Source organism: Myiozetetes cayanensis, unplaced genomic scaffold (genome assembly GCF_022539395.1).
Source record: "Myiozetetes cayanensis isolate MyiCay16 unplaced genomic scaffold, myiCay2020 scf12, whole genome shotgun sequence".
NCBI lineage: Eukaryota > Metazoa > Chordata > Aves > Passeriformes > Tyrannidae > Myiozetetes > Myiozetetes cayanensis.
Window position 1 is genome coordinate 4165725 of NW_026086826.1, and position 13391 is coordinate 4179115.

The following is a 13391-nucleotide window of genomic DNA, read 5'->3' on the forward strand; positions in this document are numbered from 1 at the left end:
GTTTCTTAGTATCTCGGTGGAATTTCCCCGAGATAACTTGCATCAGGTGCCTGTCCTGGTTTCACTGTACACCTCCCCAAAGAACAGGGATCCCTTTTCCTGTAATTCCACATCTAAATAGATGCAGGCAGCTGGGAGTTCACCCCAGAGCCTCCCCTTCTCCAAGCCCAACAAGTTAGTGATGTTAAACCACAGTTCCTCCCACTGCCCCACATCAAAAATGGGAAAACCCCTGGCTGAGATGCTCTGCATTACTGGAGACCCCAGCTGTGGATGGGGCGGGGCTGTTGCTGGGCTCTATTCCTCTTGCAGAGGAGGTGCCTCAGCTTTGGTAGATGGACCCCTTTGGCTTTGGGGTCCATCTGTGCCTCCAACCCCTGACCAAGGGCTCACCCAGAGGCAGTGGGGAGCAGAAGTAGAGATGGCACCTCTGAGTCCTTGCTGGTCCCCGCTGTGTCTCTGCAGGGAACCCGGGGCAACCCCATGCAGGCGGTCACAACACACCCAGGCAGGTCCCCCGGGGCCTCCCTGCACCCCTGGGTGCTTCCACCCACGTGTTGCCTTCGGATGTTGACTCAGCTAAAGCAGCCCTGGACTGGGGCCTCCATCGGAAAACCTGTGATGCCACCCATGTCCCAGGGAGCCCTGGGGCCCTGGTGGAAACAGGCAGCTTCCCCCAAGGGCAGCAGCATCCCTGCCTGTTCCTGGACAACGTTTGCTGACAGGTGGTGGGTTTGCACGTGCTTCACTTACCAAAGCTGGAAACCTGAGAAAAAAACCCAGACAGATATGGGTCGTTTCCTGTCTCTCTGCAGGCGGGTTTGATCAGCTTTTCTGCAGAAAAACACAGGGTGCTAATTCCTCCCCAGTACTCTCGGGTGAAAGGGGATGTGCTGGGCAAAATGGGGCTCTTTACCAGGGGTGCCCATGCAAAACCCTCAGCATATTCAGGAACACAGTGAGCATCAGTGGCGAGAGCCCTGAGCTGCAGGGGTGGGGAAAGGGAGGCACAGAGCAAGGGATGGTCATGCAGTCACCCTGTGTGTGGTATGAGCAGGGGAAGGGCAGCAGGACCTGCTTTTGAGGGGCTCTTGCAACGCTGCTGCTTCAGACTCGTGGGAGCTGTATGTTTGCAGCCGTCCCTGCCAGCTCCCACGCCCGTGGGGAGGGAGAAATGCCAAGCATCCTTCCGTGACCTGTTTCGAGTGACACAGAGGCGTGTCCCCGTCACGGCCATTAGAGAGCAGCACCGCTCTGGCACCTTGCCCGGCCACCACTGCACACCCAGCACAGCCAGAGCCCCCAGGACAGGGTGCCCAGGCACTGAGGGGCAAGGATGGTGGTCCCCAGTGGGACAGTCCTGGACTGGCCGCTGTAGGCAGCTGCAGGGGGCTGACCTTTCAGGGCTGTTTGAGGGGCATTGGGGCACAAGGGTGGGCTGGAGCAGTGTCAAGGTGTGGTCAAGGGTCACCTACCCATGGACAGCCTGGCCAGGGAGATCCCCTGCATCTTCCATTGTCCCCTGTGTCCCCACCACCCCACCTGGGGTGGGCTGTGACCCCCTCCTCCCTGGCCCCTGGTACAGAGTGAAGGGAGTGTCTTTGGGGGGGTGTCTGCCTATGTGCAAGTTTGTCACAAGAGGGAGCAGGTCAGGGTCCACAGTGAACACATGGACTTTGAAATCCCACCCTGGCCACGGCCATTCCGCGGGGAGTAGGTGTGGGGTCCCTAATCCCCATGGGGTTGTGTGGCACAAGCTGGTCACCCCCATGAGGGGAAACATCCTGCGAGTAGGTGTGTGTGTGTGGGGTGTATACTTATAGATGTGCACCGGGGGAGGGCTCTGTGTATCCTGTGAGAACAGGGCAAGGAGCTGAGGAGGGGGCTCTGTGTGTCTGTGGGGTCTCGGTGTGACTGTAGGGGGGCCCTGAGTCAAGGGTTGTCTATCTGTGGGTATCTCTATATGTAGGAGGGGGGATGTATCTATCGGGGGTACCCTGTGCTGGGGGGTGTCACTGTGTATGTATGAGGGGTGTCGCTGTGTGTGTGTAGGGGGGGTGTCACTGTGTGTGTGTAGAGGGGGGGTGTCACTGTGTGTGTACAGGAGGGCCCCTGCGAGGTGGATGCAGCAGGACCCTGTCCGGGCTCCATTGCCTTGGGGCACGGACGACAAAGAGTCGCCAATGGGTCCCTGCGGCCCCACCTCCTTCCCCGGTGCTGAGGCCCCGCCCACCTCCTCGGTGAGGCGGCCCCTTTAAGAATGGGGCGGGGCCGCCCGGGGCGGGGCCCCGCGGGTGACGTCATTGCTCCCATTGATAAAGGCGGCGGGATTCCCGGGGCGGCAGCGCCGGTGGGGCCACGTGCGCGGGGCCGGCGGAGCGCCCCGGGACACGTCCTGGTCCCCCCGCGCCCGCCATGGAGTCCGCCGGCCTCTTCCCCCCCTTCTCCACCGCCTGCGTCCCCGCACGGCCCGCACCCGCCCCGGCGCCGCCGCCCCGCGCGGCCGAGACCACCCGCATCGTCACCGACCCGATCTCCGGCCGCTCCTACTGCAAGGGCCGCCTGCTGGGAAAGGTACGGGGAATGGGGGAGAGGCGGGTGAGCCGCCGCGGAGGGCACCAGCCGCCCCGGGTTGAGCGGGGCCGGGAGATGTCACCCGGTGCGGGCGCGGGGAGGGGCCGGGGCTGCCGCGCCCGCCCGACGCCCACCCCGGGCGGCCCGGGGCTGGATGCAGCCCCTCGGCTGCCGCCCGCCGCCCCCATCCTCCCCGCTCCTCGCGGCGGGCCCGCAGCGGCGCTGGAAGCACTGAATCACCCGGCCTGGCTTCGTGCCTCGCCGGCTATCGGAGCCGCATCGGTTTCGGGGCGCCCCGCGGGGTGTGCGTGGGCCGGCGGGTGCCCCGGTTCCCAGGGGCCGCGCGCGCAACTTTTCTCCCGGCTACCAGCGGCGTGTGTAGGAGGTGGGTGCCGGTTCCCAGCCCAGCCCGGGCGGGCTCGGCGGCTGAGTGTGCAGATTGGAGGGTGACATCACGGCAGGAAAAACCTGTCTCCATGGGACTGCCTTTCGGTGGCCTCTGGTCCCCGGGCTTCCTGCCCTGCGCAGGACTTTCCAGGTTGATCCGTCATGTGGAAAGATGCAAAGTCCGGCCATAGTGGGAGGGAAAATGCCCTGGAGGTTTTACAAGAACTGGGTGAAGAAAATGCCTGGTTAAGAGCATCATAGTTCAGATCTTAGTGGGCGACGCAGCAGGAGGGAGCGTGTGACGCTTGCCGGGCTGTGCTGCCAGGGAACGGGGGAGGAGGAGGCTTGTAAGCAGTCAGGGGTAAAGAGCTGTCTCTCACCCGTCCATAACCACCTCTTCCCGTGCAGGGCGGGTTTGCACGATGCTATGAAATGACGGACCTCTCCAGCAACAAAACCTATGCCGTGAAGGTCATTCCACACAGCCGGGTGGCTAAACCCCACCAGAGGGAGAAGGTGGGTGCCATGGGGCTGCTGGGGTGCTGGGCTGGTGGGGGGCAGCAGGGGCCCTGTGCTCACCTGGCACTGCTGCTCTCTTCCAGATCACCAACGAGATCGAGCTGCACCGAGACTTGCACCATAAGCACATTGTCAAGTTCTCCCACTACTTTGAGGACTCAGAGAGCATCTACATATTCCTGGAGCACTGCAGTAGGAAGGTCAGTGCTGGTGTGGCCTGCTTGTCAAAGGATACCTTAAAACAGCCATAGCTGGTTAGAGCAGGTCTTATCTGAGGTGTTTTTTTAGCACTCTCCTGCTCCTAAGCTGCGTGCTCTGTCACACCCTCTGAGCTCACCATAAGCCATGTGATTTTGCTCAGCACTGGGCACTCCATCAGCTGCCTGTTCTACTTGGACTGCCTGTTCATGCTGGGGCCACCGTAAATCCAGTGGTTCCCCTGGCTTTGCTGAGCAACCTCAGCCTTGTGTAGAGAGTCTGCTGAGGTCATGGCTGTGAAAGAAGGATTATTTGTGAATGTGCAACTTCTGGAAGAACTGGCTTTGACCCTGCCTGCCCCGTGCCTAGTCAGCAGGGCTGCCTGTTCTCCCTGCCTGCAATCACAAGCTGCCTTCTCTCCCTTTGCAGTCCCTGGCCCATATCTGGAAGGCCCGCCATACTCTGCTGGAGCCCGAAGTGCGCTATTACCTCAAACAGATCATCTCAGGCTTGAAATATCTTCACCTCAAGGGCATCCTGCACAGAGACCTCAAGCTTGGTGAGTGCTGTGGTCGGGGCACAGTGCTGTGTGGGGCGCAAGCTGTCCCTGAGGGACTTGTGGTGACGCATCGCCCTTGACTTGCAGGCAACTTCTTCATCAATGAAAACATGGAGCTGAAAGTGGGGGACTTCGGGCTGGCTGCTTGCCAGGATGCCTCTGACCAGAAGAAAAAGTAAGTTTGAGGGTTTTTATTACGGAGTCCTCTGGGGCTTCACTCTTTTTTTCTCCTATGGCTTCCCAGGAGAGCGGAGGGTTGAGTGGTCCCTCCTGGCCTGGGGAGAGGAAGCCTTGGGGGCACCCTTCCTGGGGTGAGGGAGCTATTCCTGCTCCAGCTGCAAGGCAAGGCGAGGGGGCTGGGGGCTTTGTGGCTCCTCCAGGAGGGAGCTTGCAGCCGTCGGGGAGAACAATGTGTTGACTATTACTATTGTGCCTGCCCGGCTGCCGTGCCGGCTGCGCAGCCTGGGACACAAAGGCTCTGTTCCTCCTCGGCTCCGGGACAGCCTCTTCCCAACGGCTCCCCAGGAGCAGCTGCTCCTGACCCCTGGGAGCTGAAGAGGAGGGATTCTGTATGGGACTCCTTGTAGATGGAGGGGAGCTCTGGGACACAAAGAGCAAAATGGATCGGGGAGGACCGGCTGCAAGCTAGATCCCAGGGCTTGGAGTGGGGGGAGGCTGTCTGTGAGGGGATGCACTGATCTGGTGCTCTGCCCCACAGGACAATATGTGGGACCCCCAACTACCTGGCCCCAGAAGTGCTGCTGAGGCAGGGCCATGGGCCGGAGTCGGACGTGTGGTCTCTGGGCTGTGTCATGTAAGTGTGTGCTGCTGTGTGGGGAGGGGTCTGGGCACCCTGCCTGGGGTGGGGGGACAAGCCAGGCTGTGGGCAGCCCAATGAGGAAGTTTTCTTGTACTTTGCCTTGTGGCTCTGTGGTGGCGGCTGCAAGGCAGGGGGAGGGGAGCGAGTGGCTGGATCCTGCCCGGCCCTGCTTTGGAGCAGGTGCTGCCAGCCATCCTGGGATGCTGCGTGGGGACTGTGCAAGCAGGACCTGCACGGGGCAGGCACACTCATGCCGCACTCAGCTCCAGTTCAAAGCAGGCTTGACCGCACCGTGAACCTGATAAACAACGGAAAATCTCTGTGGCTGCGGCTCTGTTTGCTCAGAGAGCGATTGCTGTGCTGCCTCAGCACATCCAGCCCCTTGCCTGGCTGCTGCCTGCAAGCTTCCTGCTCTGCTTTCCACCCTGGCAGCCACACGGGGGTGGGAGCAACGGTGGCAGAGGGTAGCCTTTGCTTGCCAGCCCTCTGTCCTTCCCTGGGGCTCCTTGCCTGTTGCTCTGAGCAGTTGCTAGGAGGAAGTGTGGCCGGATGTGAGCATGGCTGTCCAGGCTGGAAGTGGTGCTCTCAGCCAGGTGTGGCCAACCAAATGCCAATAACTTCCTTGCTTTAAGTGCTGCTGAGTCACAAGCCTGGTGGGGATGTGACAGTGGCATGCATGTCCCCTCCCAGGTACACCCTGCTGTGTGGGAACCCTCCCTTCGAGACCTCTGACCTCAAGGAGACCTACAGGTGCATCAAGCAGGTGGAATACACCCTCCCTGTCTTCCTCTCCCTGCCCGCGAAGCATCTCATCGCTGGCATCCTCAGACGCAACCCCCAGGACCGCCTCACCCTTGACGAGATTTTGGACCATGAGTTCTTCAAGGTGAGTGTGGGGGGGCTCTGGGTGTGCAGGGACCCTTCTCCAGGTGGGATGAGGCGGATGAAGCTTTTTGGGCTGTGCAGGGTGCTGTCCTTGGAGCCCAAGTCTCAGTCCTTCAAAGGATGCAGCCGCTGTCCTGCCTGAATACCAGCCAGGGGAACTGAGGGATCTGGTGTGTTCCTGCTGCTTTGTTGCTATAGCAAGGGGTTGTTTCCTGTACTGATGCCAGTCATGCTTCCAAGGCTTGACGGAAACACAAGCTGGCTGTCAGGAGGGATGTGAATGACTGCGGTCAGCCCAGGGCAGCTGCTCTGCCTGGAGCATGTGGCCTATGGAAACCAAACCTTTTCCTTGACCTCTCTGCAGGGCTACACGCCTGAGAAGCTCCCTCCCAGCAGCTGTGTGATGGCTCCAGAACTGAGTCCCCCGAACCCTGCAAAGACTCTGTTTGCTAAAGTCACGAAGACGCTCTTTGGAAAGAAGAAACCCAAAGGTGAGTTTGTGCACTTGCCAGGGAGGCTCTGGGTGACCCTTCTTCCCAGGGAGAAGTGTGTCCTGTCTTCTGCAGAGATCTGATGGGTCTCTGTGGTCCCCTTGCCTGGGGAGAGCACGAGCTGGGCTTGCCGAGCCCTCCTCGTGCTGGTGGCCTGGCATGGGTGTGTGCCTGGAGAGCGGATGCTGTGCCGCAACCCATGGGGCAGTTCCTCCTGAAAGCCCTGTGTAGCATGAGAACTGGGAAGTGAAAGTGGGAGGCAGCTGTTTGAGACCATCCTTGCCACCGTGGGCATGGGAGCAGATAAGGGAGAGCTGAACTACTGGGAGGGATGTCCCGGATGTCCCCATCTGCTGCACTCAGCGGTGTGCTCATCGTTTGCTCTCTTTTCAGCCAAGAAGGGCTCTCCGGAGGACAAGGATGACATCTCCAAGCTGGTCACTGGGCTGATGAAGACCTCGATCTGTCGGCAAATGAGCTATAAAACTGTGGAAGGGAATGAGGTGAGAACATCTCTGAGGCCATGTGTGCCCCTCTTCCAGGGAGCAGGCAGGACAGTGGTAAAGCCAGATCTCTCCCCAGGCCACTCCTGTGTCCTGCCGCAGTGCCAGCTCCAGCCCCGTGGAGACAGTGGTGGAGGAGACATCTCACAAGTCCGTGTCCCCCTCCATCCGGGGAACGATGGCCAGCAGCTGTGAGGGTGAGCAACACCTACCCTGGCCTGCCCTGGGCTTCCTGTGCTGCCTGGCTGATAGCGGGGCCGGCTGACTCAGCCTGTCATCTTCTCCCTGCAGCCTTTGAAGACTGCATCACCGCCTCTGCCGTCATCGAGTCGGCTGTCCGGCTCCTGCGGACCTGCCTCTCCTCCATGCCCCCAGGTAAACTGGTTGGACTGCTCTGGGATGGGATAGGGTGCTGTGCATCCCTTTTTTCCCCTGGGATGAAGGCATGGCTGCGTGTTTGGGGAACAAACAGCACCTTAAAATGGTGCCAGAGCCTGCTGCAAGGGTCTGCTCCCCTCTGTGGGGAGGTGAAATGGGGAGGGACTGGCTGCCTGCTGTGCTCACCACCTCCTCCCCTCTCCACCAGCGGAGAAAAACCCGGCTTCCCTGGCCCGCCACGAGCACTTTGTCTGGGTGAGCAAGTGGGTGGATTATTCCAACAAGTATGGCTTTGGCTACCAGCTCTCCAACCGCAGCATCGGGGTCCTCTTCAACAACGGCACGCACATGACGCTTTCCCCCAACCACAGGTGAGCAGCGGGAGGGGGGCTGGTGTCTGTCTCTGGCGAAGCACTGTGGGTGGGAAGGGGCCAAGGGGAGGCTGTGCTAGGGTGGGTTTGGTGCTGGACGTCCTTGAGGCTCACGGTGCGCTCCCCGCAGGACTGTACATTACAACCCGACCAACAGCAAACACCTGGTGTTCTCTGTGGCCGCCATCCCCGAGCAGCTGCAGGGACAGATGAGTGTCTTGCGCTACTTTGCGTCCTACATGGAGCAGCACCTCATGAAGGTGGGTGCTGGGGCCCAGGGCTGGACGTTGGGTCTTGGCTTGACCACACTGCTTGTGGGCTGGGTGGACTCCCTGCTTGCAGGCTGTGGCCTGGTGGACACTCAGAGTTGTGTCCTGGGAGTGGGGACCCCACTGAGGGGGGGTGTCCAGGTTTGGTGGTGTGTGTGCTGGTGGAAGGGCTGCTGTGTACGGGACCAGTGGCTTATGCAGACCCTTCTCTCCAAGGGAGGTGACTTGCCCAGCATAGATGACCTCGGGCAGCCGGCCCTGCTCCTCCTGCAGTGGGTGAAGACTGACCAAGCCTTGCTCATGCTCTTCAGCAATGGCACCCTCCAGGTATGTGTGGGGCACAGTGGAGAAGCCTAGACCCTTGTGAGGAAGAGGCCAGATGGTGTCTCCTGTCCTGTGTTGGATCTTGTCTACTGCAGCCCAAATGCAAAATCCAGCTGTGAAAACAGCTGTGGGTGCAAGATTCTTGTCCAGTGCCTGGAGATGCTGATTGCAGCTTCCCCAGCCCCTTGGCGGGGGGCGGCATGATGCTTCAGCTGGATGCTTCTGTCTGCCCCAGTGCTGGGGCCGGCGCATTCCTGGCATGGGGCACGGAGCAGGGATGCTCCCAGGCAGGTTGGGGAGGAGGAACGGGTTGAGGCAGGAAGTGTGGCTGCCTCTTGGCTCCCGACATGCTGTGGGAAGCATGGGTTTAAACCAAGCCCAACCTGTCTTCTAGGTGAATTTCTATAACGACCACACCAAGGTGATCATTAGCAAGCCTGACCACTCCTGCCTTGTCACCTACATCAACCGGGAGCGCAACTCCTACACTTACAAGCTGTGCAGTATCCAGGAGCTGGGCTGCTCTCCTGAGCTCCACCACCGCCTCAGATACATCCTCAAGCTCCTCCAGGAATGGGCTGAGGCCTAGCATGGGACCCTGGGAGACCCTCTCTGGACATAGAGGTCTCCTCCCGCCCTCCCATGGGATGGGAGGTATGTTGTGGTGCTGGTTGCCCAGCTGGGCACTTTGTATCCCAGTGCTCAGCTGGACTCTGGACTAAGATGTGGATGTGGTTACAGCAGCAGGTCTGGATATCCTTGCTGCTCCCTGGCTCCGGGCAATCGCTGTCTTTCCATCTCTAGCTCCTGCTCTCATTGTGCTGATCTTGGTGGAGTGGACTGGGGTGGTATGGGGAGGTGGTGGTGGGTGAGTACCCTGCAGCCAGGTTTGGGGCTGGTTGTGTCTTGTCTGGGGCTGGCAACTGCCTGTGGTGGGAGCTCAGGCTGCCCTGGCCTGCCCAGGGTGATGCACCAGTTGCACAGACCCTCTGCATAGCCTGGAGAGGACTGGCACAGCCTTGACCTCAAGCCTTGGGTGCTGTGGGGTAGGGAAAACCCCTTTCCGGGGTGGACAAGGCATGAAGGGTGATGCCTGCCCTGCCAGGGGCTCTGTGGGCTGGTGTGTGCCACTCCACAACTGCTACACTAAGGAGGGTGTTGTGCTGGGCCCAACTTGTGCCCTGTCTGTTTCCAAATTGTGAATTGTCTGGTACAACTTGAGGTTTGATAAAGGGGGGCGGGGGGAATGGTATCTGAGGACTTGCCTGGAGAAGCCCTCATCTTGTTGGGACCCAGGGTAGTTTCTTATTTCAAGGCAGTCTCTGCCATGTGGGACTATTTATGTATCTTATTTATATGGAATTATTTATTTTCCTGTTGGTCTGTCTGTGTGCAGCTCCCCTCTCCCTGACTCACCTCAATAAACACTTATTTGTTTAAGGGCAAACTGTGTCTGCCTTGTTTGAATCTGGAGTCACAGAAGGCTTCAGCATCATCCATGCTCTAGGGCTGCTTTTGTCTGCCAGGGATAACCCTTCTTGCCACTGACTGTTGCTGGGGAACAAGGTCAGGGAGGCAGGGAGGACGGGTGCAAGGAGTCCATGTGGTACCTCCACTGACATGAAGGGCAGAGTTAGCTCTTGGTGTTACCAGTGGAGACCTGGAGCTTCTTGCTGCTGCCAAAGTCATTCCCAATTCCCTCTGCACTTGGACCAACCCATCTGCCCTCCTCATTCTGCTGAGCTGCAGAAGGCAGGGGAGTTATGCCTTAGGTGGTGGAGGAGTTGCCTGGGTCCTTGCACTATGGCATCCTGTGTGATAGGATATGAGCTGGGCGTGAAGCCAGGAAAGAGCCCTGTGAGCTTGCTTTGAAGGTGATCTGTGTAATCAATCTGCCTGGGAGCAGCTTGTGCTGTGGGAAGCAGCCTGGGCTGCTCCAACAGCCTTGGGCAGTTGCCTGTTTTTAGGATTGTGTTTGCTGCTGCTTCGGTCTTCTTGCAAACCATAGCAGTGGGAGCTATAGTGTGGGTGTGAGCTGAGGTTGGAGTGAGCATCCCTCTTGCTCCATGCACATACCACGGCCAGAGATTCCAGGTATGAGCCACAGCTGGATAAAACCTTTTTATTTCAGCATCTCTTTCCCTACAGCTCTACAAGACTGGGTGGAGGGAGAGGCATGTGCTACTCGAAGTAGACACCGTGCACTGTGGCCACAGCGAAGAGGGAGGCGTTGGAGAAGGTGGCGGAGGCAAAGCTGTCCGTGTCAGGGTCCCAGAGTGCCCGGCTGGCCACCAACAGGCTCTGCTGGCCCTGCTGGCCCAGCACCACATGACAGACCAGCTTGTAGCGGGGTGGCACCACCTCCTTGGCCCGGCTCTGCAGCAGCTCAACCAAGCTCTGGGCTAGTGGGCCACTGCCCTGAGGGCTGTAGACAGTGGTCCCCAGGGCACTGGCCAGGGCCCCCTCCAGCACCCACTGCACCTGCCCCGCGTTGAACTTGCAGCCTTCGTCTGGCCCCATCCTATAAGTGTTTTTGAGGCGGGCCTTGAGGATGGGCTGGAAAAGGGGGAGCCCGGAGAAGCTAACACGTCTGTGGAACATCCAAGGGCCGATGGAGGGGCGCCTGCTCCCCGGGACCACCCCGAACGAGCTGCGGCGGCTGAGGACGGAGTTGCGGCGGGAGAGCAGCGGTGGTGGTTTGCCTTCCTCAGAGCCCCGGGCTGGGGGCTGGGAGCCACGGCGTGTGCCAGGGAGCACAGAGGCTTCAGTGTTATCTGCAGCCATCACCTGGGCTGGCAGGGCTGTCTCTGGGCAAGGTTGCTCAGCCATATGGGTGGCCTGGAAAGGAGATGAGGCTCTGAGTGTCAAGGGGAGGCAGGTGTCCCATAGCATCTCCATCCCACTGCCTCTCTGCTTCACTTCTCCCTGCCCTCTGCAGATCTCACAAATCCTGGCGTGTGAGTCCCTGTGAGGTAAGTCCATGGCAGCTACCTTCTGACCTCCACACCTCCCTGCCCATCAGATTCAGCCAGCTGGGGCGGATTCAGCACAGCCATGCACAGTTCACCCCCCACCCTCTGCTCTCACAGCCCCAGCTTTTCCTCCTGGTACAGGTGAGCAGCTCCTTCCCCAGCTCTCCTGTCTGCATCTGATCCCACACTTACCCTTAGCCCTACTCCTGGCCTGCTGAAGTAAACCCAGGGGACTTGTTTCTGGCTGATGTCGCTGCCCAGGACCAACCCTTATCTTGCAAGTTGCCGAGAGCAGGGCCAAACCTGTTGTGCTCCTGGAACAAACCTGTTGTGCTCCTGGAACATGAAGTGTTGCTATGTGACACTGTAGCTCTCCAGGGCTGCTCTGGGGCAGGGCTTCTGTAACTCCTTGTTTCCTGGTCCCTGGACAGCCCTGTCCCACTTTGCTCCTCCTCTCTCTGCATTTTCAGCTGTACTAGCACAGGGACAGGCATGTGCCCTCCAACCTCAGCTCTCCTTGCCAGCCATGAAAAATGCTGTCTGGTGTTGGATGTGCAAGAGAAGATAGGATGTAGAGAACAGCCACTGTGTGCCCCAACTCTGAGATGCACCGGGGCTGTGACTTCCACCAGCTTGATTTTACCCAAAGGTTTGCATCCTTTGGGTGCCTATCCCCCACTGCACCAAAGGAGAGGGTGGGTGGGTACACAGTGAATCATAGAATCACAGAATGGGCTGTGTTGGAAGGTGCCTTAAAGATCATCTCATTCCAACCTCACTGCCACGGGTAAGGATGCCACCCACTAGACCAGGTTGCTCAGGGCCTCATCCAATGTGGCCTTGAACAGTTCCAAGGATGGGAGGGAGCCCAGCCCTGCCCCGTGTCAGGGACCCTGCTGCTGTAATGCCTGAGGGAAGGTCGCTGGGGGCTCCCAACCCTGAGCAGGGTTTCTCTCCACCAGCGGAGCCCAGCCCAGCTGGTACGCCACGGCTGCTCCATCAATGTGCCTTTGTCTGGCCCGGCTGCCGAGCTATTTGAGGAAAGTGGAGACGGCTTTTGTGTTTCTATCTCCTGTCAGAGGTATTTATAGCCTGCCACTGACTAGCGCTGCCAAGCGCACTGCCAGCTGGACCCTGCTCCCCTGAGGTACTGCCGTCAGCTCCAGGGCCCTCTCCTGCCTCTCCCTCACACCACCTGCTGACAAAGGTGGATTCCTCCATGAGCAATCCACCTGTGTTCCTCTCCTTGGGCTGCTTGGGGCCAGCCAGACTTGGAAGGAAGGGGACAGGCCATCCCCTGGCATGGCACTTCGTTTGGGCTTAGGTGAGCAACCTGATCTAGTGGGTGGCATTCCTGCCCCTGGCAGGGGGGTTGGAACTAGGTGGGTGGTCCCTTCCAACCCAAGCCTTTCTGTGAGACTAGTGATGCTTTTTTCTGCCTGTGATTTATCACTTGTGTCCTAAGCAGGCATGAGAACTGCAGGGCTCTGGCCATGAACATTACAGGAGAGAAGGCTTTTGCCATTTCAGGGAGCAGATCTCCCCGCTGGGCTCCAGTCTGCTGCAGTGCTGGGGGCCCAGCCATGCTCAGCAGCTTTCCATGGAGGCTCTGCAGGTGGAGGTGGGGGTGATCTCTGTGCATTTAACCTGTGCACGTGCTGCCTCTTCCAAAACCCCAGCTGCCTGCCTCCCTTCACCCCCATCTGCCCCATCCACAGGCTCCTTGTGCACCAAACCCGCCGGCTGGGGGGGCAGGTCCCCGTGCCAGGCGCGCCGGAGCCCTACCACGAAACACAGCAGGGAATTCCACTCAGAGCGAGCCGCAGCCCTGCTCTCCCCCTCCGGTAAACGCCACACCGAGCTGCCTCGGCGGCAAGGGTGGGCAAGGGTGGGCAAGGGTGGGCTGCACGTCTCGCTGTCCCCTCTCGCCCTCGCACCAGGCGCCTCCCCGGCAGCGCAGCCTCCCCGCCCTGGCGCTGCCCGCCGGGTTTCCCCAGCCATGGGCCGTGTCACACAAACGCCACGTGTTGGCCTCCTCCCCGCGGCCTCCCCGGGCCGGCCGGGCCAGACCAGCCTCCCTCCAGCCTCCCAGCCCCTCCTTCCGCCGCTTTCCCTCCCTCCCTCCCTCCCTGCCTGCCCGC

At 59.9% G+C, this 13391-nt stretch overlaps 2 protein-coding genes across 2 annotated transcripts; one reads left to right on the top strand and one right to left on the bottom strand.

Moving 5' to 3' along the window:
• Window positions 1–2347: 2347 nt before the first annotated feature.
• On the top strand, window positions 2348–9725 carry PLK3 (polo like kinase 3). The gene is made up of 15 exons (XM_050306910.1): window positions 2348–2574; window positions 3370–3477; window positions 3564–3680; window positions 4108–4237; window positions 4325–4412; window positions 4956–5051; window positions 5748–5943; window positions 6307–6433; window positions 6827–6936; window positions 7016–7133; window positions 7228–7311; window positions 7523–7685; window positions 7816–7945; window positions 8171–8281; window positions 8673–9725. Exons 1-15 carry the CDS (start codon window positions 2416–2418, stop codon window positions 8865–8867), a joined length of 1932 nt encoding a protein of 643 aa, XP_050162867.1. The 5' UTR covers window positions 2348–2415; the 3' UTR covers window positions 8868–9725.
• Window positions 9726–10459: 734 nt separating this feature from the next.
• DYNLT4 (dynein light chain Tctex-type 4) lies at window positions 10460–11107 on the bottom strand. Its single transcript, XM_050306919.1, has one exon. It carries the CDS (start codon window positions 11105–11107, stop codon window positions 10460–10462), a length of 648 nt encoding a protein of 215 aa, XP_050162876.1.
• Window positions 11108–13391: the final 2284 nt, after the last annotated feature.

Bases quoted from the DNA above. Each gene is read 5' to 3' on its own strand.
- PLK3 (XM_050306910.1), top strand. From the start codon at position 2,416: ATGGAGTCCGCCGGCCTCTTCCCCCCCTTCTCCACCGCCTGCGTCCCC. The intron at 3,681-4,107 runs GTCAGTGCTGGT...CTCCCTTTGCAG, and splicing joins TGGAGCACTGCAGTAGGAAG to TCCCTGGCCCATATCTGGAA. The intron at 5,052-5,747 runs GTAAGTGTGTGC...GTCCCCTCCCAG, and splicing joins TGGTCTCTGGGCTGTGTCAT to GTACACCCTGCTGTGTGGGA.
- DYNLT4 (XM_050306919.1), bottom strand. From the start codon at position 11,107: ATGGCTGAGCAACCTTGCCCAGAGACAGCCCTGCCAGCCCAGGTGATG.